Below are 24,784 nucleotides of genomic sequence, written 5' to 3' on the forward strand. Positions count from 1 at the left end.
CTTCCTGAGGGCTGTGTGCCAGCCCAGGGTTCTGGGATCCCCGTGTCTTCTGCAGCTGACCAGACAGGCCACTTGCTACCAGCCCGTGGTCTGAGTGCTCCCTGCAGGCCTGGGGACACCCCCAGAAGGCCTTCCTTCCCTGACCTCACTTGGAGCCCCATATGGGTCCCTGCTCAGACCTGTCTTTCCTGCTGAAGCCTTGGATCCCAGAGGCAGGAGGTGTGCATCTGACCTGTAGAGCAGCTGACTACGGACGGAAACAACGCTGTCTGCCTTGCAGCCTCCTCTCCGATGTGGCCAGTCTTTAACGCTTACAGGCTGTTGTCTCCCCTCTAATGCTTGGAGGGAAGTGGGGGAGCCCTGGTGCGGGCGGGAGGCTGTGGGCCTATGGAAGTGTAGTTCCTTCCAGTGTCCCCGCTACCACCCACACGAGACAAACGCGAACGCTGACAGAGGCCACGGCTCGCCGGGCCCTCCCACGCCAGCCCGGGGCGAAGCTCCTCGTCTCCTCACTCAAGTCCCACAAGCAGCCCTCGGAGGGAGGCTGAGCGCCACCGCCTTTTCCGGGTGATGAGGCTGAGCTTCAGGGAGGACTTGCTCAAGGTCTCCCAGCGGGGAAATGGCAGAGCTGGGCTTAAACCCAGGAGCCCCTGACTCCTCGGGCTCTAGCTTTTGGGCCAGGTTTTCCAAGGGGGTCAATCCCTTTCCAAGGTACTTCCCACAACTTCAAGCCCCAGGACCCTCCCTCCTCCAGCCCTGCCCACCACCTGCCTGTGGTCACACTCACCTCTCCTGGGTATGGCCTCTTTATGCTCTGAATGGGAAGGGACTGGGGCCGGGGGCCCGGGTAGGTCTGCTGGGGCATCCGCTGCCCATGTGTGCCAAAGGGGCTGATGCCTGGCGGCCGGGGCTGGTTCATGCCCATGGGAGGGCCGCTCATCCCGGAGGGTGTCATGCCAGCCGCCATGCTTGCAGGGTTCATGCTGCCCCCCATGGAGGCAGGCCCCCGTGGCCCGGGCTGGTTCATGAATTGGCTGTTATACGCCTGGGTGGGACCCATCTGGAAAGAGGAACAGACCTTCAACGGGAGAAGAAGAAAAAAAAAGAATAAAATGCCACATGCATTGAAAGTGCAGGGAGGGAAGGGGAGGGAGGTGGGGGACTTGGGATGGGGGGCACTTTCCGGTGTGGTTGCCACTGGGGACCAGGCCCCTAGGAGCAGCCAGCCTCCTGGGCTCACTGCTGCCCTCTGCAGACCGCACAGGAAAGATGCAGCCCGAGGGGTTAGGGGTGGGGCATGGTCACTCCAATGCACAGGCAGCATTTCCAGGGAGGCAGGCAGGAAATGGGTAAGAGGGTGCAGGGGCGGGCAGGACGTGGGAGGATGGAGGCTGATGAGGATGGAGGCAGGAGCCCCTTTCCTGGAAGCCCTGGGCCCACCCTTGGTCCTTGGCCAACGGAGATACACCCTCCATCCAGATGTGACCCAGTTCCTACCTCAGCCCACCAGCCCTGCTGTCCTCACCCCTGCACCTGTCCTGCATTCCTGTGGGGGCTGCCCCCTCCTCAAACCCCACCTCGTCCTTCTGAAGGTCAGGAGGGCAGAGCTAGGACCTGGGCGGGATTCACAGATGCTGACTAGGAGAGCAATGGCCCTCAGAGGCACCCAGGGACAAGCTGGTGACAAGGCTGTGCTAGACACTGAGCCCTCTTTGGTGAGGAGGAGCCCAGAGAGCAATATGGAACCACATGCAGACACACTCTACACCCAACCAGACACATCCACACCCTAACACAATTTCCATGTGCTCCCACGAAAACCCAATGTACCCCGACACCATCAGCTCCCTCAGCATACACAGCCCCACTGGCACCAACACCCCAATTCTGACACCCGGGGGCTCTCTGCTGGGCTGGCTGGGCAAGACTGGACCAGGACTAGAGGGGCCCTTACCGGTCCATATTGGTTTATATCCTTATTCTGCGTCTCCTGCAAGGCTGCCACAGTGGCAGTGGCTGTGGCCGTGGCCGTGGCTGCGGCTGCTGCCACTGCAGCTGCGGCGGCAGCGGCGGCCGGCTGACTGAAGTCAGCAGGCGGCCTGGTGTGCGGAGGGATGCCCATGCTTGTGGGGGCGTTAGGACCCCCGGGGTAACTGCGAGGGAGAGAAGGGGAGAGTTAGACATGCCTGGGCTGGGAGGGAGAGGATGGGGCCGTTCCAGGCCTCCTGCCCTCTGCTCACGGAGCGGGAGGTGTCTAGACTCAGCCCAGAGGGGACAGGGGCCTCTTGCGGGTCGGCAGCCATTCATGCCACTTGGCGACCACCGAGCGGCTGTGTTCCTGGAGCCCTGGCTCGACGTGGCTGATGCTCACTGCCATGTGCATTAAATCACTGCACCCTGCCCGCCCTGCTGCTCAGCCCTGGAGGAGGATGTGGAATCTCAGAGAGCCCTCCAGAGGTGGATGGACTGGCGATGCAGCTTCAGGTGTGTATGGCACCTGCGTTTAACCACCTGCTGCGCTGGTACTCGGCAGGGCTGCCATCAGCCCTGGGAGCTGGGGAAGGGTGAGGTCAGGGAGGTGGTCTTGGACAGAGCAGGGCAGCAAGAGGAGAAATGGGGCACGTCCACCCCACCCATGTCCCGGAGCACCTTCCGGGGGGCTCCTTGCCCTCTCCCTCTTCCTGTGAACCGGGGACTCTCAGCCTCTGCACAGCTCGGCCTCTGTAAGCAGCAGGCAGGGCGGAGCTCCCACGCCCCATCTGTAGCTGCCCTTGAACTCCCCTGAGCCAGCTTTCAGTGTCTTCCAACTTGCACAGGCGTGAGGAGGAAGCACATTTTGAGGAACGGGGTCCTTCTATCCCCATGGGCCTGGTGGCTGTCACAATGCCACCCAGCTGCTGTGGGCCAGGGATCAGCGGCCCGAGAATGAGGGACAACGATGTCCCTTCATCTGATGGGACGGCTGGCGGCAGAGGTGCCTGGACTCATCCGCCCTGCAGGCCAGGAAGTGTGGCACTGGGACTTAGGTCGGACTCTGCCTGGATGAGGGGAAGAGCAGGTGCCTGGCGCTCTGAGGCTCACCTGGCCCCGAAGCCGCCGCTGCCAGGGTAGTTGGGCCGGCCGTACATGCCCTGCTGGATGTAGGGCTGTGCGGGACCCGCCTTGGCCGAGAACTGCTGCTGCTGCCCAGCGAACTGGGGGGAGTTGAGGCCGGGGTTGCTGGTGGTCATGCCCGACGCCATGGGGTTGCCGCCTGGGTTCATGGGGTTGTTGGCATTGGCCATCGGGTTCCCGAGGACCTGTGGGCAGAAAGGGTGGCTGTCACCCGAGGGAGTAGCCCCAGGTGACATGGGGAGAAAAAAGAAGAAACGGGGAAAGGGCGGTGGAGAAAATGAAGCAGAGGGAGGGCAAGAGAGGAAAAGGAGAATAAAGGGGGCATTTATTGTGCCCAGAGTGCACGATGATCAGAGGAGTAACCCAGCCAGAAGCAGGCAGCAGAGAGAACCTCGGCCAGCGGGGAAGCGAGGAGCTGGGCCTGCACCGGCAGGTGGGGAAGCAAAGGGGCCCAGACGCCCAGAGGGTGGCCACGCAGAGGCCCTGGTGGCTGCCATGTGACGGCAAAGAGAAGCCCAACTTGCCAGCGACGGAGGGCAGCAGAATCCTGGCCGAGGGGCCCCTGTGGCCCGAGACCACAGGTGAGTCCCTCCAGGGCGCAGTAGCCCTGAGCCGGCCTCATGGCCATGGTAGGGACCGGGGCTGGGCGGGCAGAGAGGAAGGAGTGGAGAAAAGAGGAAGGCATGAGAGTGGGAGGCAGGGTTGACTAGGGATTTGTCACAAGTGTAGGCTTCACGTTTTGCTGAAATCTAAGCAGGTCCTCCAGGGTCAAAGACCCCAGATGTTGGAGCCCTGATGCCATTAACACTCAGGAAGTCCTTCTGTTTACCCAACCAAGGAACCGCGGGCCGGGGAAGAAGCCCTGCGGTCCGTCCGTGAGATGAAAGCTACTCCCCCAGGAAGGCCCCAAGAGGGGGCAGTGCCCAGGGTCAGATGCTGCCCTCCGGAGGCAGGTGTGAGCCCATCCTGGGTGGAGGCATGCCCACGGCTGGGTGTGCCCTGTACACTGGTCCTCCAGCTGGGCAGAGCCTGGGATAGCAAGGAGGGCTGGCCTGTGACCCGCGGGCCCCAGGGCTCGAGGGATGGTCCCATCTGGAGGGGCTATAATGGGGGCAGGACAGGCTCTTACCTGGCTCTGGGATGTGTTGGTCACTCCCCACACCGTGGTGACCACGGAGAGGGAGCCGGGAGGCTGGTTGGTGTTCTGCTGCCAGGGGACAGGGTCGTAGGGGAATGACCCATCACTGCAAAGGGAGACAGAGGGGTTCTCAGGGGCTGTGGACACTGAGCAGGACAGGGCGTGCCCACCACCCGCCGTGCTCTGCGGCTCCCAGCCAAGCCTGGCAGTTCCGCATCCCCAAGGCTTGGCACGGAGGCCGGTGCAGGACAGGTGTACCTCAAATGGTGACAGACTGCCAGGGTGGCCACCTCTCCTGACACCCCAGCACCAAAGAGGTGCCGCCCCCAGGCTGTCTGTCTCACCCGAGCCTGAAGTCCACAGGCCGCACCACGGAGGAGGAGGACAGAGACCCGCAGGCTGACTCTCAGCGCTCCCTGCAGCCACGATCGGCTCTCAGGGGCTGTCTAGAACCATCTCTCACCCCCCTGCACCAGCTTCCCCTGGGAACTTCCCGGGCCCTTCTCAGAAAAGGCCAGAAGGCCCCAGGCTGAGTGCTGGCTCTTCCCCTTCCTCCCGGGCCCTCGTGGGGGGCTGCCTGCCCAGGCGGCCCACGTGGCCGTTGGAAGGCGCTTCCTCTGTCACTTTCTTCCCTCCAGAGCATAGGTCTCGGCCACCTCTCCCACCGCCTCTGTGCACACCTGCCACGCTACGCGCTCCGGCACCTGAGACCTGGCCACAGTCAGAGGTTTACAACTGCCCCCATGTTACCAGGCAAAGTCCAAACGGACACTGCAAAATGACCTACCCTGACCACGTCCCACCGGGCTTCCCGCCTTGGCTCCCTCCATCCCGGAACACCCCCCCTGCTGTTCCCACATCTTCCCAGTCACCTCGCTAGGCCCAGCAGGACACACCTTGTTTGGTGACATTTCTCGAGGAACCCCCAAACACCAGAAGCCAGGGCCTAACCTCAGGCCCTGCCCTACAAACAGTAAGTGCTCACTAGTGGCTTCTTTTTATTAGCGGCCATGGTGCAGGCGGAGAGTGAGGCCCAGCAGACCCAGAGAGAGGGCTGGCAGGGTCCCAGCCCCGGGGGTGCCAGGCTGGGCTGCCTCGTCCCTCAGCGACTCCTGCACCGACGCTCTGGCACCTTGCACACAAGATGCATGGCCCCGGGAAGGACAAAAGGCAGAGCACTCAATTGGGGTCCCACCTCGGCCCACAGTATTCCAGCGGGAATGAGGCCTGCAAGGTGGCACTACTGGGTACGTGGGGGGAGCAGCTCTGGAGGAGGGTGGCATGGCAGAGGGCATCAGAAAGTCAGCAGAAGACAAAGACCTTCACTCACACCCAGAGGTCAGGACTTCCAGGAGGGCTGCTGTCCTGTGCCACAGGCACGGAGGGCTGCTGTGGGTCTTGTACCCGCTCCTTGCCAGGTGGAGCCCTTGGCAGTGTGGGTGGAGTCGGGTGGGCACCCTGCAGAGGTGCTCGGGCTGAAGGGCAGGACCGTGTCACTGTGTCCATGCATGCTGCTCTTCCCTTGCCTGGCCCGGGCTTCCTTCTTGTCTCTGCTCACCAGTCATTCCCTGGCGGGCCTGCCCGACCTCCTGGTGTGAGAGCAACCCCACTCCATCCCCTCTCCTCTTGCCCTGCCTCTTTCGGTAGCCTGGGTCCAAGTGCTGGTCCTGACCCTTCCTGGCTCAGGGACCTGGGGCACGTTTCCGAGCCCGATGCATTCCGCATCCTCTTCTGTAAAAGTGGGCCTGAGAATGGCGCCCTCCGCCACCCCCACCCACTCTGTTTTCCAGATGCTGGTCATGAAACACGATCGGGTCATGACATCAAACGGGGCCGGGGAAAAAGAGGGACCCACACAGCAATCGAGCGAGGTCACTGGTAAGCCTGGATGCTGTCCTTGACCTTATGTCTTGGTTTCAGTCAGTCCAGATGCGCCCTCCCAGGGCAGGTCAGGGTGTGATGTGCACGTTCACTGTGGGTCAGGTGGGCTCGGACAGCACAGGCCTTGGCCGTGCGCCCGCGGTGAGTCAGAGGAGAATGCAGACGGAGGCTTTCTGAGCTGGAAAGTGACCCAGACTCAGGCGTACTCATGACTCCCGGGGAAAACAGCAGGTGGAGAACGGGGAGAGGAGCTGCTCTCAGGGACCGGTCCTCCTGCTCCCTACTAGCCAGACACCCACCAAAGGGGTCCTCGGAGAGGGGCCGAGGCCCAGAGGCACAGGCCACAGGGGACAGACAGCTCACAGTACACACACCTGGGGGTGCCGATGGGGGACCCAGAGAACCCGGGCGGGAGGAGAAACACAGGAAAGTGAGCAAGGCGCCCGCTCCTCAGTGCGGCCGGGCCGGAAGAACCTCTGCTCGCCAGGCCAAGGTCCCCGGCCTTTGCGGCTGCCTGCTGGGAAGTACCTCCTTCCTCTGTCCATATCTGGCTGCCATTTAGAGGGGGCCAGAGCGCCTGGGATCCGAGAGCCCCACTCTTGGTAATCCTGCCCACGACAACGAGGAAGCCGCTGGACCCCCTCTCACGCGGGGCCTCCGTCCTGGGTGTGGTTGGATGGAACTCAGGACCCCCAGCCACTGCCCAGAGCACAAGCCGGGTCTGTCCTCTCTCCCTCCAGGTCTCCTGCCCCACAGGCTCCACCCGCGGGCAGGCTGACGTCCGCCATGGCACCTGCAGGTTGAGGAAGTGAAGCCGGGCGAGCCCCAGAGGCCAGCAGCTGCTGCCTCACCACCTCAGCGGGGAGGCCCCTGCTCACCAGGATCCTTCACAGGCCCACAAACAGCTCCGACTGCCTGCCTGCCGCTCCGTGGGTGGGCCTTGTGGGCGGAAACCGGCTCCTTCCTGTTTCGCCCCCTCTACCCCAAACTGGGTGAGAAGCAAACTTAGCCCATGTTCCCAAACTGGGCATTCCGCCGTCTGGCTGGTAGGCTCCCCCAGAGCCCAGGCGCACACCAGTGGGCAAGCGTGTGTATGAGGGACACGTATGTGTGCATACGCACAAGCCCCGCTGGCAGGCTGCTGTGCACACCGGGGGAGGAGAGGGGCACACACACAGGGGTGGTCTCGGGGACTCGCTCGCCTCCACTTGCACCTGCTGCAGAAGCAGAAGTGGCAGCCGCACCAACACGGCTGTGACTCATCTCCTGGGCAGACAGCTCCTGCTGTCACAGCGAAGACTCTCGCCCCCACAGGCGCGGCACTCAGCCCTGCCGATGCCATTGCCCAGACATCACCACTGGGGCTTGCCCAGTCCCTGTGCCCAAGGATCAGGGACAAGCCAGGCTCCTGGGCCCTACAGGATGAGAGGGGGCCCAGGGTGACAAAGATAAGACCTGTGTGTGTGTGTGTGTGTGTGTGTGTGTGTGTGTGTGTGGAGGGGTGTCCCGAGGCTCCTTTCCTCCCTCTGGCAAGTCCTATTTCACCAGCAGATATGCCCAGCCCAAGCCAGAGGTCCTTGGCCTTTCCCCGCTGCCCACTGGGCAGAGGGAGGCCTGAGCCCCCAGGATCCGAGAACCCCACACCTAGTAATCCTGCCCAGCTCTGCACATCCTTGATCCAGCCAGACCCAGCCTCATGTCTGAGCTGCCACAGCCACAGCCCTGCAGCCAGAACTGCCTCAAATCCCGTTCCTCCTGCAGAGGCACCTGTGCCAGGAGTCGCGTGCATTCTCAGCGGTGTTCCCTGCCAAGCGCCTTCTAACACAGGGGGCAGCTAGCTGCTTTCCCACCTCTGTACCTCTTCCCAGCTGGATGCTTCGTCCCCACCCTGAGAAATGCCACTCATCCTCTCCAGGCTCCTCCTCCAAGGGCCACTTTCTTCAGGAAGCCCTGGCCATGTCCACTCACTCCTCCTGCTTTTGGGGTCTGCACGAGCCCCCCTGTCCAGGAGCCCGAGTTCTCGGGCTCCCTGTTCCTGGCAAGATGCCTTCCCACCCGCACAGGATTGAGGAGCCCTTGCTAATCAAAGTGCCAGAGAGAAACAGCACCGACCGTGTTCATCCTCCGAGGGCAGCTGGGGGTGAACGAAAGTGTCCGTGCATTAAGTTTGACTGCCGACCACCTACACGTGCTTGTGGCCAGAGGCACCTGCACCCAGGAAGTGGGCGGTCCTGCCCTCCAGAAAGAGGGACAGAAGGAGGTGAACGAAGCCACTACTCTCTCTGTGCCTCAGTGTCACCTGTAAAATGGGGATGGGAACTGCCCCTCCCTCCAGAGGTTGTCATGGGGATTAAGCGAGCCCACATGTGTAAGGCAAAATGACTGACTCCAGCACATCTCGGCACCCCAAAACCGTTGGCTGCGGTTATTGTTGCTCTTGTTATGATGTATGTAGTGGCTTCTACACGCAGAGACAATGTGAAGTGACTTTCACTTAGAACTTGTTTAATTCCTTTAAGTGAGCTCAACGGAAGCATTTTTTAGGATCAGAGGGTCACTGGGTCCCAGAGCTCAAGGGCCAGGGCGCAGCGGGCCCGCCCATCCCTCCATCTGAGGGGGCTTAGGATCCAGTAGGCAGAGCTGCCCCTACAAAGATGGCTACAATGCAAGGAGGCACGTGCAGCGAGGATGACCGAGAACGGGACAGCTTCGGGGGGCTTCCCGGGGCGTCATCTTTGGGAAGGCCCCCGCATGAAGGGACAGAGGATATGTAAAGTTTGGCCTCAAAGACAGGCTGCAGAGAAAACCCAAACAGTGTCCCAGGAAAACAACACTTTCTACATCACATCACTAGCTTTGGCCTGAACTCAGTTTACGGGCAAATGTTCAAGGGTTCTGACTTAACATTTTTGAGGTTGACATTCAAATGGCACAGGGAGGCCTTGGAGGACAGTTCTTACCCATATGGGCTCTGAACTTAACTTTTTGGGGAGTTTTGGCTTTGGTACTGGTGATTTCTATGATCTGGGGCATGTTACTTAAGTCAGTTTCAACTTTCTCATCTGTAAAATGGGACTAACACTCTTCTAGGATGAATCATACAAATACAGGTAAAGTTTAGCACAGTGCCTGGCAGACAGCCCCTGTTCAACTGTAACTAACATTTTTCTCTCCCTTTCTCCAGCCTGACTGCCCTGTAAGTACCCATATTCGCTTGATGATACACTGAAGGTGCTTGCAAGTTCTGCAAATATGCTACCCATGGGAGGAGGCGTTATTATCATTCCTGACTGTTGGGCATATCTTCCACGCCTCTGAGGCTTTCCTTCGTGTTCCTCCGTCTTCCCTTTTCTATCTAGTGAACTCCTACCTCTACTTCAAAGCCCAGCCTGGATACTCCCTTTTGTGACTCTCCTAAACAGGACCAAGGGAATTTTCCTGGTTCCCTCAGCACCTTTTTCATATATATTATAAAGAGCTCTTCACACTGCAGTTAGAGTAGATGGCTCATAGGTGTGTTTGCCAGCTCCATGGGCAGTGACTGGTGTTTGCTAAATGTGGGAAATGAGTCAAGCCCAGGAAGAGGGAGGGATGGGTACCTCCCGTGGCAGTGTCTGCAGGAGGGAAGAGGAGGAGGGCTGAGTTATTTCTTCCCCTGCACTCCTAACAGCCACTTTATTTGGGAGAAATAACGAATTCCGATTAAGGGCATTGTCAGACCCTAATGAATTTCCCCGATCCAGCTCTACTGGCCCCGTCTCTGTGCGAGGCTGTAGTGTTATCACTAATGAAACACAAGGCAGTGAGGAGCCAAAGCCCCCGCCCGCTTTAATTTAGGGGAACCATTAACAGCGCTCTCCATCATCACAATTACTGGGGCTTCTTTCCTCCCTGCGGTGAAGCTGAGAGGAACTTGTGCAGCTAACTGCATATTGGAGGGCCTTAAATTTTTTTGAATAGGAAGGAGGAAAGGAAAAGATCCGTGCATTTTGGCAACCTGGGACTGATGGAGCAGGATTTATGAGTCCTTCAATCTCCCTTTCACTTACTGTTTCTTTCTTTTTTTTTTAATTTTCTGGGGGCAAGAAGAAGGGTTAATTACAAATTGAGCTTTTAGGTAGGTGTGCAAACAGCTAAAAACGAAAGTGGTGAAGGTGGTGTGATATGACCAAGGGAATTAGACCCCTTCTTTGTTAGCTGACCATGAATGACCACATTAGAGTCGATGTCACCAGGCTGGGGTTGGGAGAATAACAACTAGCCCAGTGGGCTCCCTGTGTGCAGGCCTGGTGATGAGCATGTAGGTCTTGTGCTGCTGCTTTTTCACTTCTATAGATGAGGAAACTGAGGCACAGAGAGGTTATGGAACTGCTCCAAAGTCACCCAGCTAGAAGATGGCAGAGCTGAAAGTCGATGTCCGGCAGCCTGGCTCCTGGGCCTATGCCCCAACCTGCTGCAGTGGGGAGCACCAGCACCCTGCCCCGGTCCAGGGGAGCACCAGTGCCCTGCCTAGGTTCAAGGGGAGCACCAGTGCCCTGCCCAGGTTCAAAGGGAGCACCAGTGTCCTGCCTCGGTTCAAAGGGAGCACCAGCACCCTGCCCAGGTTCAAAGGGAGCACCAGCACCCTGCCCAGGTTCAAGGGGAGCACTAGTGTCCTGCCCAGGTTCAGGGGAGCACCAGCACCCTGCCCAGGTATAAGGGAAGCACCAGCACTCTGTCCAGGTACAAGGGGAGCACCAGCACCCTGCTCAGGTCCAGGGGAGCACCAGTGTCCTGCCCAGGTACAAGGGGAGCACCAGGGTCCTGCCCAGGAGCCTCTCCTCTGGGGGTCACCTGGAAGAGGTGGCACCCTTCAGCTGGAAGAGGTGGCACCCTTCAGCTGGAAGAGGTGGCACCCTTCAGCCTCAGAGTCTTCCCCAGCAATTTCGGGCTTTGATTGTAATCAAATTAAGAGTGAAACAAGATTTATTAGGCTTTTAATTACCTTTGCAGCACTGATTTGCATACGAACAATGTGTCAATCACAAATGGCGTTTTTAACCACTCATTAAAAATCCAGGAGCAAAAGGCAGAAATGCTTGCTGGAGTCAAGTCCGGGTCACAGTGCAGGGGCTGGGAGGGGTCCTGCTGCCTGGTCGCAGGCTGGAGCCCCTCCTGCCCTGGGCTGGCCTCTCCAGGCTGCCCTTCCCCTGGGCAGGGCTCTGTACCTCCGACAGCTCCGTGGTCAGGACCAAACAGGGAGCGAGTCCAAACGCTGCTTCCCAAACCCTAAGGCTCTACCCAAGCCTGTGGGTACTCAAGCTTCTTCCTGGCCACCCTCAGGGCCGCCTCGGGGCCGCAGTGACCTGACCTTTTCTGACACCTCCTCAGGGTGGGCCTCGCCTGGAGGCACTGGCCCCAACCACAGCTTGGTGCTGTGGCGCCCACCTCTGCCCTCTGTGGCCTGTAACGGGCGTGACTGCATGACCTGAGCTACAGAAACCCAAGTCACAGAGTCCCCAAAACAGCCTGGGCATCCAAGCTTCCGGGCATTCCTCACCCTCTCCTGTCCGCTTGTCCTGAGAGCCCTCAAGCGGGACCTGAATCTTCAAACAGCCAGGACCTCCTAGCACCAAATCCTGAACATCCCAGCCCCACGCTCACCCGGCCCACCGGCTCCTTATGAGAAGGCAGAAGGAGCTTGCTTCCTCCACGCCACTCGGTACAGTGTGGAGGAGGATGGTCAGACTGGCGCTGATCTTCCCGGTGAACGTGCAGTTCACCCTGAACAGCGTGGGCTTGGACTGCGCGGGTCCACTGACAGGGATTTTCAACCGACCTGCGCAGTCCAAGCCCGCGTTATGCAGGCTGCCCCCGAGCAGCCTCCCGACTGTCAGCCTGGCCACCTTCCTCCTCCTGAACCTCAAGGGCAAGCCTGCCTACCACCCAAGCAGCCCCTGGCCCAGCCCTGGGGACACTGCCCTCTCACCTGTGCGACAGAGTGGGTTTCATGGAGCTCATGGAGTTGAGGGGGGGCTGCATGGGGAGTTTCCCAGGGGGGTCGCTCTGGCGGCTCTTCTGATGTCGCAGCAGCAGCAGGCGGCCGAGCTCCTCGCACCAGGAGGACAGCAGGGCTGCAAGGAGAGGGGGGACGATTAGTGTCACCTCGGCCACCACCGTGACGTGCCCGCCCCACCTCGCTCTCCCAGTGTTAGCAACGCTCCCCACTTTTGTGTGACACCAGGAGGGTCACTAAGACTGCACAGGAGGCACAGTGTTCTCACCTGTAAAGTGGGACTAACACCCCCCTGAAAAGCTTCTGTGGCTGTAGGAGCAGCTCAGAGGGGGGCCGATTTCAATGGCAAAGAAGAGAGGCAAGATGGTGGAGGGGACGGCAGAGACGATGCCAAGGGGAGACCAGGGGGAGCCAAACAGCACAGCCAGCTGCCCCCAGGCGTCTCAGTGAAGCCCACCCCCAGACTTTGGACAAGCAGCTCGACGTGGCTTCTCCCCATGGGTGGAGCCCAAACCACAGGCTGAAACAAAGCCCAGAGCCTTCCTGGAGCCTGCGGACAAGCCCAGGAGTGCCTGCACCATTCTGCACGGAACCCCTCCCGACCATGGGCTCCCCTGAGCAGGTGTGCGCACAGCTTCGGTCACAGCTGAGACTGGCCCTGCGCTGCTGGCACAAGGCTGGAGAAGAGAGAGGACTCCCAGGCCAGAGGGCTGCCCAGGGGTGGGGTGGGGTGGGAGCTAGGCCAGAGTCTCCCAAGGGCACCAGAGGCAGGAATGCCTGGGAAGCCTCCACATCCAGCCTTGGAGACGCCTTGAAAACCAAGAGCAAAGCAGCTCTAATTAACAGGGTAGGAAAGTGCCCATTTTCTTTCATCCGTCACTGTCCCATGTGGCCACCGGGGGCCAAAAGCTCCCTCAAGGTCAGCATGTCTGGCCAGTCTTTCCAAAGCGCAAGAGCGAGCGAGGTTTGGGGAGGGAGTGAGGAGTCAGGAGGGCTGGGCGGTCAGTTTGCTGTGTGACCCGAAGGAGCTGGCAGACCCTCTCTGGGCTCAGTTTGCTTGCCGGGGAGAGGAGTGGTGACTCTTGCCCTCATTTCCTCCCAGGCTGTGGTGAGGAGATGGGGGAACTGCTGAGCCTGTGCAGAAGCCAACGGGAGGGCGGGGGGACCGCACCCTGGCCATGCCCCACTCCTGCCACGAGCACTTCACTCAGGCTGGTCTGATAGCTCTGGACAGAGTCAACCAGGCCAGGTGGCCAGGGACCTTTTGAACCAGGACTGCTTCAGCCACTTGGCTGGACAGACTCCACTCCCTCATTTCCAGGGTCTCCCATCTGGACGCTGTGCAACACGCTTCTGTGGCCTTTCCGCGAATGCCCCGCATGACCCAGGATGTCAGCTACTATCCCCATTCTACAGACGAGACGGCTGAGGCTCAGGCAGGCGAAGTCACTCGCTCCAGCAACCGGCGAGGGCCAGGCACACAGTTGGTGCCCCCGCCCCAGTGACAGAGTCTAACATGGGGCCAGAATGTGGGGAGGAGAGGAAACCCTTCAAAAGGCAAACACCAAGCAGCATGGCCTCCAGCCCCTCGGACGGCATCGCGGGCCTCGGCGGAGCCCACCCTTTCCCATGTTCAGCCGGCACTGGGGAAAGACGCCCAGAGTGACTGGGCAGCTGCCAGTTCAAACCGCTCAGAACCTGAATAGGGTCCCCCATCAGCAGGGCTGGGAACCATCTGAGACCTGCCAGGCTCTGGCCCTGCCTGTGGCCCAGGCAAGCTCTATCAGGAGTGGGGAGCAAACGGGCCCAGCATTTGGGGAGCAGCGGGTCCTTTCCTCCCCCTCACTGAGTGGGCAGGGTCCAGGAGGCGGTTTTAGGACCAGCAGAAGCACTCTGCCCATCCAGTCCTGCTGTGAGCTGCCAGGGAGAGAGGTGCCATGTCCCCATGGGCAGGCTGGGGCCCAAGGTCAAGGGAAGGGCAGTGGTTCTTACAGGGAATGGGGCAGAAAGGCAGGCATCCCACCAGGGCTGCTGGGTATATCTTCTCAGCTGTGTGGGGCACAAACATGCCCGTGGGGGCCACAGTCCAGCGTATGCCCCCTCCCAGTAGAGTACCCGTGTCTCTCTCCAGGCCGGGGTGCCAATGGGCCAGCTATGTCTTAAAAGCTGCCCCTTCCTGTGGGGCTCACCTTGCCACCACTGCACAGGGAGGAGAGGGCTGGAGAGAAGCCCCCTCCCTAGCCGGTGTCTGCTCAGAAACCGAGGCAAAAAGCCTCTAGAGTGGGCGCCCAGCACACGGCTGCCGCAGCTGGGGGGGGGGGGGGGGCGGGGGGAGCAGCTATTCACAAACAGAAATGAATTTCTAGATTGCGCCATTCTTCTCCCAGGCCCCTAGTTACTGCTTCTTTGTGCGGGGGGCACTGGGCATCTGGAAACTCATTTGCACACCAAGCACGAGGCGCTGGATCACAGCGATGCAGGGACTGCTCGGCTGCCTGCACAAAGGACGGCACAGATGGTGCGCCCGCTGCCCGCCCTGCCCTCCCTCCCTCCCAGCCCTCGCTCCTCCTGGGGGCCACCGAGCCGGAGCCGGAGCCTTGCAGGAGGCATTCAGAGCTTCCTCCAATGACACCGGCCACCCTCCCGCTTGGTCAAGGACCGCCCTCATCTTCCTACCGCTAATGGAGTGTTTCCCTTAAAGGGGAGAAAATGCAGGGAGGCGGGTGGCGTGGTCGGGCTTAGGATGCTGTGACAGATGGGGTGTGTGCATCAGGCAGCCAGTGCACAACACAGATGCCAGGGCAGCCACGTTCCTGCCACTAAGAGGGACAAGACGGGGAGCGAGGAAGCAGCGCCCTCACCCCTGGGCCTGAGCACAGAGCCCCCGGGCAGACACGCGGCGGGGAGACGCATCCGGGCGGGGAGAGGCGCGCAGACGGACCCAGTGCATGCTGTCATCACGGCTTAAACCAACACAGGCTGTTCCGAGGCAAATGCTAGTGAATGACAGCGTGTGGGAATCTGCAGCCAGACAGGGAGTCTGGGCGCTGTCAGAGCCAGCAGGACCGGCAGACAGAGGCAGGTAGAGATGACACACACAGACAGACAGGCAGGGGGGTGGGTGTCCAGGGCTCCGGGAGTGTGTCTGCATGTGCCTGGGACCTGGCTGTCCTGCGTGTCTCTGCTCTGGGCACTTGCTGGACAGGGGAGGAGTACCGGGCACGAAGAGTCCCGGGGTGGGGAGGGCGGTGGGCAGGCCTGGTGCGGTGTGCACAGAGTACACCAGTCACGGGGAGAATTTCAGGGAGACACTGGCTGTGCAGGCAGGGTCAGGAGTGTCCCTCCGGCTGCTCGGGGAGCCACCCTTCCCTCATCCTGTGAGCGCCACCACCGAGAACTACGTGACCTCGGGCAACTTACGGAAGCGCTCTGGGCTTCAGTTTTTTGATCTGTTAAATGGGCACAACACGCATGCACACTCCTTAAGGCAGCGGTTCTCGACCTGTGGGTCGCGACCCCTTTGGCAGTCAAACGACCCTTTCACAGGGGTTGCCTAAGACCATCCTGCATACCAGATATTTACATGACGATTCATAACAGTAGCAACATGACAGTTATGAAGTAGCAATGAAAATAATTTTATGGTTGGGACACAACATGAGGAACTGTATTTAAAGGGCCAGAAGGTTGCCTTAAGGTTATTCTGCCATCTGAAGGACACTAACACGCATCACGTGGTTAAAACCGCGTCTGGTGCGTGGTGAGCACAGTCCTCGCGAGCGCTGCGCGAGGTCTCCGAGAGCAGAGGGCACATGTGCGTATGTGCTGCTCTCCGCAGGCAGCAAGGTGCCTGTGACTGAGAGGAAGCCATCCCAGGCCCCTCCAGAAGGTGGCAAAGAAGCCCCGAGGGACACCAGTGCCACAGCACCCAGGAGAGGGAGGGGAGGGGAGGGGACCACAGAGGGCAGGCCATGGGCAGCAGGGCTAAGAGCCCAGGCTCTGGAGTCCCACAGGCGGGACTTGGAAGTTGTGTCCCGCCACTCAAGCGGCTTCACCATGTGGCGCTGCGATTTCCCCATCTGTGAAATGGGCTGAACAGAAGCTGCCCGCCTCAGCGAGTGCACCTGAGCCGTAATGACTGCTGTCAACCAACCGCAGGGGTGTCCGAGAACGGGAGGGAGGGTGGGCAGAGACCACAGCAGCCCCAGAAAAGCAGCCCCTCAATCCAACACCCACCGCCATACCATGTAACACCAGGAAAGCTGGGAGGCACCGCCTCTGGGACGGATCTGCAAGACCTGATCCCAGCTCTGTCTCTGCCACCCACGTGGCCCCTTCAGCAACTCATCTGACCGTCCTGTGCCTTGGTTTCTCTGTCTCTAAAGTGGGGTGGTGGTAACTCCACTCCCACGCATAGCTGTAAGGAGGAGCCAAGTCACCAGGACAGACGGGGCCTTGGCACCTCTGTGCACTCTGACCCCACGGCGGAGCACAGAGACACATGAACTGGGTGGTGTGAGCTCTGAAAGTCACAGGTGTGTGTGTGTGGGGGCCTCAGTGTGTGGGAGGCCCCGGCAGACGACGAGGACCCCCCGCAGCACTGTGAGTGGGGTGGGCAGGGCAGGCTCCTTAGGGTCCAGAACAGCCGCAACCCAGGCCCAGATTTCATTTGGCCCCATCTTGAGCCCTGGCTTTTAGCAGCCAAATTCCAGAAGGCCACGTCCACAGGGGAAGCAGGAGTCCCGAGGGGTCAGTGGAAGGGAGAGGGGACTCCAGGGAGGGAGAAGACACGACGGCTGATCTCTGAAGCTCCCACTGCCGACTCATCTCTCCAGCCTGTCGAGGAAACCCCAAGGGACCCCGGGGTCCACTCCAGACCTGCCACGGACGTCAACAACGCCGGGCACCTGCCAGCAGCACGTGCCTCACGGCAGATGCTGTGCTCTGTGTGGTCTGCACCAGGGGGACAGGAAACAGTGGTGCCTGAGACCAGGGGCGGCGCACCTTCTATTCCTGGGCTCCGGGAGACGAGTCTAGGGCCCTGCACCAGAGGACCCCATGGCTAAGGCACCATGAGCGCCTCTGGACAAGAAATGAAAGTGAATGCTGGGTCCGAGAGTCAGAGGGGTGCAGGATGCAGGTCTGGGGGAAGGCAACACGGGGGAGCCCCAAGATCTTCCTGGCCACCCCCCCTGGCAGCCCGCAGCCACTACAGTGTCCTTTAGGGACAAGAAACAACAACAACCAACAGATGGAAGAGTGAGGGCAGGTCTGCAGTGGAGCCCTGGCCGGGCCCAGGTGTGCCCCCCTTGGGGACAGTGTCCAGCCTTGCATTTGCCTCTGTATCTGCAGCTTCCAGCAGAGCAGCCGCCCAGGCTGGGCTGACCAGATGGACCGGGACCAGGGCAACATTTTCTCTGAGAGGCAGCGGGTGGAGGAGCCTGCATTCCCGACGTGGGAACTGCGGGGCTCCAGGTAGGGAGGTGCAGCTGTGTTTTCTAGAGCAGCTCTTAGCCAGCGGACAGGGAACCGCTGGGGGTGGAGGGGAGACAGAGGCTGGGGTCTGAAAGCCAGAGCATCAAAGGGGAAGACAAGCTCACTGGGTACGTGAGAGGCTGTCCCTCCCAGGCTGCACGCAGGCTTGGGAAGGGGCCAAAACCAGAGGCAGCCATGGTGGCCACAGGAAAAACAAGGCAGCTCCTCCCGTGAAGGCAAGCAGGGGGAGGCTAGCTGGCCTGGGATGCTCATTCCCAGTCAGGCCTGGGCATCAGGAAGGGGTGGAGTGGCAGTGGGCCAGCCAGGAGGATTAGCAAAGGTGCTGCCGCCTGGGGACGCCTCGCGCAAATGAAACAAAAGCGTGCTGTATCAAAGAGCCTCCCAGCTGCTAACAGGCTGCTGCAGGACAGAGGAGCAGTGTGTGTGAGCGAGAGAGGAAGGGGCTTCCAAGACCCTGATGGACAGGGCTTGGGTGCCCAGGAGGTGACCTGCCAGGCATGGCCCTCTCAAGCCGTGCCCTGGTGGAGGGGGGAGGCGAGTGGGGCAGAGAGGGGTGGAAAGAGGCCCCGGGAGCATGCAGCCGGGTTCACTGCCAACGAAAAACACGAATGGCACTTTTTCAAATGCTTCCTCCCCATCCGCTTAAGTAAATCCATACAAACGGCAGCAGAGCACAGGGGTCCCATTCCCAGGGGGAAGTCTGGCCTGGCAGCTGGGGGACCTCCTCGGGGAGTCAGGATGCAAGAACCAGGCAACCACGCTGGGCTCCTCCCTCTCCCCCTGCCTCCCTGACACAGGAGCCTGTGCCATGGCCACTGGATTCCCAGGAGCACCTCAGCCACCCCAGGCGATGCCCCTCCAGTGCCCTCTCCTGCCCCACCCTCAGATCATCATGGCCTGCGCCTCTGCAGTCTGTCCCTTCGGCTTCTTTTCTGTCCCCATCACCTTCTGCCGCTGTGTCTGTTCTCCCCTGAATTATGACAAGTGTGTCCTATCCTTTCTCTCAGCCTCCAGTCCCGCCTCCCAGCAACCCACACTCGACAAGACAGCCCCAGGACCTTTCCGATCGCGTCCCCAGAGGCGGTGCAGGTGGACAGCGGGGCTCAGTGGTTAACTGGGGAAAGCTGTGGTGTTCTACAGCGGGAACAGGAGCCCCGAGGCCACCCTGGGATCCAAGGGGTTCGCTTCTGCCACCCCAGCACCCAGAGCAACATCTGGCACAGGCTATGCAAACACACGACTAAGGGACTGAAATGAATCACAGCTGGATAAGCCAACATGCAAAGGACGGGTGAGCGGGACAGACACTGGGCACGCTGTGCGTGAGACCCGGACCCCCAGGGCAACACCTGCGACCTGCCGCCGTGACCTTTAAACCTGCCAGCAGCCCCCCTTCCTCCAGGGCAGGGCCTTAGTCTCAGGGGCATTAGCCCGGAGAGATATCCCTTCACGGATGTGTACAGAGGCTAGTGCTTCATCAAACACCATCTGCAACCCAGTCAGGTGACCCTTGTTTTGTGACCTGCAGAGCCATTGGTGAGCCGCCAAAATGGGGACTGAAGGTAAGCAGTTGACAGAAACAACAAGGTCGTTTCACTTGGGAGCCGGCTGCAGCCCTGGGCTCCCTCTGCTCAGGGGCTGGCCCAGGTCTTCATGCTAATGGTGTCTGCCCAGGTGGCCTTCCCACAGCCTCGCACCAGGGCTCCCGGGGGACGCTGCTGCTTCTCTTCCTGCTTCTCTTCCCGCCTCCCCGGCCCCGGCCACACCCTCCTACCCTCTGATCTTCCTCTTTCATCTCCCAAACACGGAGTCCTGGGGCCACTGCCCAGGAAAGCTTGGGGGTCAGGATGGTGGGAACTCCTGCCTGCACCTGGGGACCAGGGCTCCAGACTCCAGGCCCGTGCAGAGGAGGGGTGAGGCCCCGGAGGGGAGGCGAAGGGGGAGGACACGGGGTTGGAGATGACAACGGCCTGGGAGAGCCTGTCTCAGCTGTAACGCGAGGCGACAACAGGAGGGCCCTCTGCTCTCAGGCCTGGTGCGAGGAGCCCCAAAATGAAGGGAAGGCCCGAGTTTTAAAGCACATGTGAGAAACGGCTAGCGTCGTGCCAGAGAGTCTCAACTGGAAACCTGGGAGCTATAAAAGGCCGACTACCTGCTGCCTCCAGAAGCAGCGTGGCCAGGCACTGTGCACACTGTGCCTGAGACCCGGACTATCAGGGTAACTGGAACCCAGGCTACTCAAGTCCCAGCTCAACCTCTTAGCAGCTGTGTGACCTGGGGTGCATTACTTAACCTTTCCGCACTCTGGTTTTCCCTTCTGTAAAATGGGGGTGATAAGCATTACCAGCTCCTCAACTGTCATGCGGATTAAACAAGCGAATAGGCATAATGTGCTAGTACAATGCCTGACACAGAGGAAGGATTATGTAAGAACAAACTGTTATTTTGTTGTTGATACTGAGCACATATCCCTTTAGGATTAAGACGCGTCTGTCTCCCATCTACTGTGCTGCTGCCCAGATAAAATACAATTCCCTTCACCCATCTCCAAGAGGATCCAGTGCTCAGAGGCCTGGGGCCCAGCCTGCACCAGCTCCTGCATATGGGGCGGGGCCCAGGGTTCTCCCTGCCAGGACTCGGCACTGAGGGGAGCCCGGGCCCTGGGAGCTGCTCCCCGCCATGCAGTGCAGGCGGCCAGTCTGGGCCAGTCCTGCTGGGAGCCCCGGGTGTGGCGCTGGGGTGGACCTGGCAGCAGTCCTCCGCATACCGGGCCAGCAGAGTGGCACCAACAGGGGCAGGTCACTGAGGCCTGGCCGCTCCGCAGCCCGCACCCCCAGGTGCCCAGCAGAAGGTGGGACTGGGACTGAGCCAAGGGCAGGGCTGCCCCCACCCCCATGCTTCCAGCAGGAACGGGTGACCCGAGCCTCCCCCACCCCCGCACACAGCTCTCCGCAGCTGCGCTCTGTGGGCCCGCCTCCGCTGGGCGCCCCCAGAAACGGAAAAAGAGCCCCTCCCTGCCATTTCTCTCGGGCCATCTCCTCCCAGGAGGAAACAGCACAGGATGCACATGACCAGAGGGGCGGGCGCCGGGGCAGTGGCTGCTGGGCCTCAGGAAGCCAGGTGCCTGCGCCATCATGACCACGAACCCAGCGGGGCAGCCGGGGCCACGTGGGCATGTCTGTGAATGGAGTGGCACTCCCCACTGTGGACAGTGGAGACCTGACGGGGTCAGGAGGGCGCACTGACAGCCCTTTCGTTTTCCCTACAGCCTGGTGCCCTCTGCTTCACTGAAGCCCACACACGCACGCCGTGAGGGGCGGGCCGAGGACGCTTCCTGTCTGTTTACGAAGCAGAAATCGCAGCCCAAGGGGAGTGAGTCACCCCTCGTCACACTGCGGGACGGATTCTGCTGCCGGCCCACAGACCCGTGATGTCACGCATCTGGGAGCAGGCACAGCCCCAAGACAACAGTTCTGTGCTCCCGCCCACCGTCCCACGATTAGGCATCCTCCCAGCCTCTTGTCCCAGTTTGCTACCAACTTCCTGCGGGGCCTTGGGCAGCTTCCTCTCTCCGGCTGTAGGTGAAAGACGAGGTGCTGGCCTCTCTGAAGTCAGATGGCCCGGGACTCAGCCCTGGCCTCACAGTGGGGCCACACCTCTCGCAGCTGAGGTCAGCCTCGACCCCTTCTCAATCCTGCAGGAGCTGTGGGATGAGCGGCCCATCCTCACGCCTGGACTGGGCCCTCCCCCCAACCAGGTGTGGGCTGTAGACGGGAGGGGCTCCAGAGAGCTCGCCTTGCCCAGGTGCTCGGTTTCCTGAGGCAGAGGCCCAGAGTGGGGAGTATCTGCCCAGAGTGGGGAGTACCTGCCCAGAGTGGGAGTATCTGCTGAGGCCTGAGGGCGGAGTGTGCAGGATCAGGGGTGACGGGAGCTGGGAGGGGAGGACGTGAGGGGGGAGGCTTCCCCCTGGTTAGAGGAAATGTCTTTTCTGGAGGGTTGTAGGTTGGACTGTGGGGACCCTGACAGTTGACCCTTGGGACATAACACCAGAGAGGTTTTCCTTGGGGCCATCTTGCTCTCCTGCAAAACGGCCGTATCATAGCACCTAGCTGCACGCTGTCCTGACTTCTAGCTACTTCTGGTTTTTCTAGATCATTCCCACACTCTGCTCCCTGTTCTGCCATCTCCCATCACGGTGTGGGCAAGAAAGTCAAAACAACCCTGCCCCTCTCCTGCCTCCCCCACATGCAGGGAGACCGAGCAGGTGATGGTGTGGCCGGCCCAGGATGCATCTGCAGGCTCATGGCCCACCCCACCCTGCCCCGCCCCACTGGGCCCTACCTGCTTCCCAGTGGTTGGCAGGTCCTGCCATGTCAGGTCCTGAGGTCCAGCCCAGCCCGAGAGGGACTCTGGGCCATTCCCTCCAGGAACACTCGTCCGTTCCCACCCCCCTCCCCAAGGGATGCCCGGGTTGGCAGGAGCTGGGAGTCTCAAGGCGTGTGAACTCACCCTGGGAACTGAACTCTGGGGACCTCAGAGCTGGCAGGGCTGATTCCCAAACCGGTTTGGCTGTCCATCCCTCACCCAGGGGAGGCTGGGCCTGCTGAGCAGGCGACTCAGCCTCAGAGAAGTCAGCCAGGCTGAGCCTGTCCAGGCTGAGGCTTTGGGAAAATCCCAGCCTGGAAAACTCCCCGCCCACCGCCCACCTCCCACCACCATCTGAACCTTCCTGGATAATGCAGGTCCAACGAAAAAAACACCCCGGAGAAGCTCAAGGTGGGCAGTTTCGTCGGAAAGAGAATGTTACCCTCCTCCTGTAGGTGCGCCTCCGTCCTCCAGCCGGAGGGAGGGGCTCGGCAGGGGCGTCGGTCAGCGTTGCTGTCCGGGGAGACCAGCTGGCAGGGAGCTGCCACTGAGCACTGTGTCCCCTCGAGGGGGCTGGGTCACACACCCCGGCCCCTGGACTCTCACAAGCCACCGGGTGGTGGGGGTCTCACAGGCCCCATTTTAGACATGAGGGGTGCCAGAGAAGAGGGTAACCTGGCTCCGGGCACACCTGAGCCTGCAGCAGGACAAGGGTGGGATCTAGACCACCTCCGCTGAGAACTATACAGCATTAATAGCAAAGCAGGTGTGGGGAGGGCTGGGGCCCTGAGCCACCCCACAAGAGGCTGAGGCCCGGAGACCTCTGTGCCTACCCCCCGTATTCTGAGAGGACGTGGGTTCCAACAGGACAAGTCCCTTTGGCTACCCCAGGACTGACCAGACTACCCATGGGGGCGGGGGTGGTGGTGCTGAGCGTCACCAGTCTCCCCACTTCCAGCTCATTCCGCGGCAGCCCCTGAGCAGAATGGAGGAGGCCAGAGGCCCAGCGCAGCGAGGATGCTCTCCCTATACCAAGACGCTCGCCCCGTATGTTGCAAGACAAGACCCGAGCCACACCTGCCCTGCCTCTGCAGCCGGGAGCCGTGCCCCTCATTCCAGCAGGCGCCACCTGAAGAACTATTTTCCATTCTGTACGGGTGGTTTCTCCCGGGGGCTGAACACCACGGCCCATACTTGCTCCCAGGGAGCCAGGGGGTAAGGAGGGGTTGCGGGAACCCGCTTCTTCCCGGGTAATTGACTTTCCTACGGCTTCCCAGCTGGGTGCGTGCAGTTTGGCTGTGTCCTCCTGCTCCCAGCATAAGGAGAGATCGGAGTGAGGCCAGTTCCTTCCCAAGGTCACCGAGACCCAGAGTCTAAACACCACGGCCTTCATGTGTGCTGGGAGGCCTTGCTGTACACTCCCTCCATCCTCTCCGGCGCCCGTGTCCAACCCCATGACTCTCAAATGGAAGTTTTCTCCATGCCCCCCCCGCCCCCACACCGGCCTGCGAGTGAAGCAGGATAGAGGCCGTCCTGGAGCTGAGACTCCTCTATAGAGGAGCCGCCTGATAAACCTCTCAGCCCTGAGCAGTGACAGGGTGTGTGCTGCGGGGACGGGGCGGGACAGCGGCTGGGGCGGGCATCACCTTGTCAGGTGACCCTTGACCACCGAGAGTTGGGTTCAGGTCACTGCTCTTTGAGAAAGTAGATTCAGGAAAACCTGCTGACGGGACCCCCAGCTCTCCTGCCTCCCACCATCTGCACCTTACACTACTCCTTCCCCTGGCTGAGGTACCTGGTTATCTCCAGAGTCTCGGGTTCCTGGTGCAAGAAACACCGTGAGTGCTTCTCCTCCCACTGCAGGCCTGTGAGCTGAGGCCCGAGCCAGCCGGCTGCCGTAGAGGCAGAGGGACCCTCCAGCTGCAGTCACTCTGCACACCAGGCAGGTGTTTCAGCTCAGGAACATTCGAGGCGGCCCCACGGGCGTTCAGTGGCAGATTCAGGAGATCCTTCTTGACCCTGCACTGTGGGTTCTCCACCCAAAACCACGGGCAGGGTTTCCCCTCTCGCCCATCTATCCAGAAAGAGCAGTGGATGGCCTGCCTGCACATTTCACGTTTCCAAGTACTGGCTTCCTAGTTGGTCACGCCACCCCTTTTCCAAGAACCCCCGAGTGCGAATGTTTGAAGGAGCCCTGGAACCCACTCATGCCCGGCTGTTACCTCTCCACGTGCCCAGCAGGGGCTGGCAGGGGCTGTCCCAGCTGCCCTAACACCAGCCTGGCCTTCACTCATCCCACAGAGCTCTCCTCCACCGCAGGGGCACCTGTGCATTTTCCAGACTACTTGTCATTCTTTATTTTATTTAATGTATTTCTTAATTTTACTTGTCATTCCATAGTATGCCATCTACTTGTTTTAGCTACGCAAAGGTGGACACCATGCCAAGAAAACCTGACAGAGAGACTGAATTTATAGAACACGGGGGCGGGGGGGAATGGGCAGGAAACGAGAGCAGAGCTTTCCCCCTGCAGAAGCGCCTTTACGAGACGAGATGATTCTCTGTGAGGTTTCTTTAAATATCTAGCTGCCTTGTTGCAATGAAAATAAGAATCATTTGTAAGGGTTCCATTTACATCTAGTGCTTCCTGGCTGCACCTGTGACTCAGGGTGTAGCACACCTGGGTGAATGCACGTCCTGGATGGTGAGGTCCCAGGGCAGGCCTGAACCACAGAGGTCTTGCCCGGGGGTTCCCAACTTTACCTGCGCATCAGAATGATCTGGAAGCTTGTTAA

General features: G+C 60.5%; 1 protein-coding gene across 1 annotated transcript in view; it reads right to left on the reverse strand.

The window, feature by feature from the left end:
* The window catches only part of ZMIZ1 (zinc finger MIZ-type containing 1), a gene marked incomplete at its 5' end in the record, with an annotated part of 100,050 nt that overhangs the window by 18,824 nt on the left and 56,442 nt on the right, over nt 1–24,784 (reverse strand). Inside the window, 5 exons of the mRNA XM_081104557.1 lie at nt 788–1,078; nt 1,955–2,153; nt 3,082–3,299; nt 4,244–4,358; nt 12,102–12,246. Of these exons, the coding sequence (XP_080960683.1) occupies nt 788–1,078; nt 1,955–2,153; nt 3,082–3,299; nt 4,244–4,358; nt 12,102–12,246 (968 nt within the window). The remainder of the gene's footprint in view (nt 1–787; nt 1,079–1,954; nt 2,154–3,081; nt 3,300–4,243; nt 4,359–12,101; nt 12,247–24,784) is intronic.

This window comes from Myotis nattereri (assembly GCF_964212035.1).
Source record: "Myotis nattereri genome assembly, chromosome: 13".
NCBI lineage: Eukaryota > Metazoa > Chordata > Mammalia > Chiroptera > Vespertilionidae > Myotis > Myotis nattereri.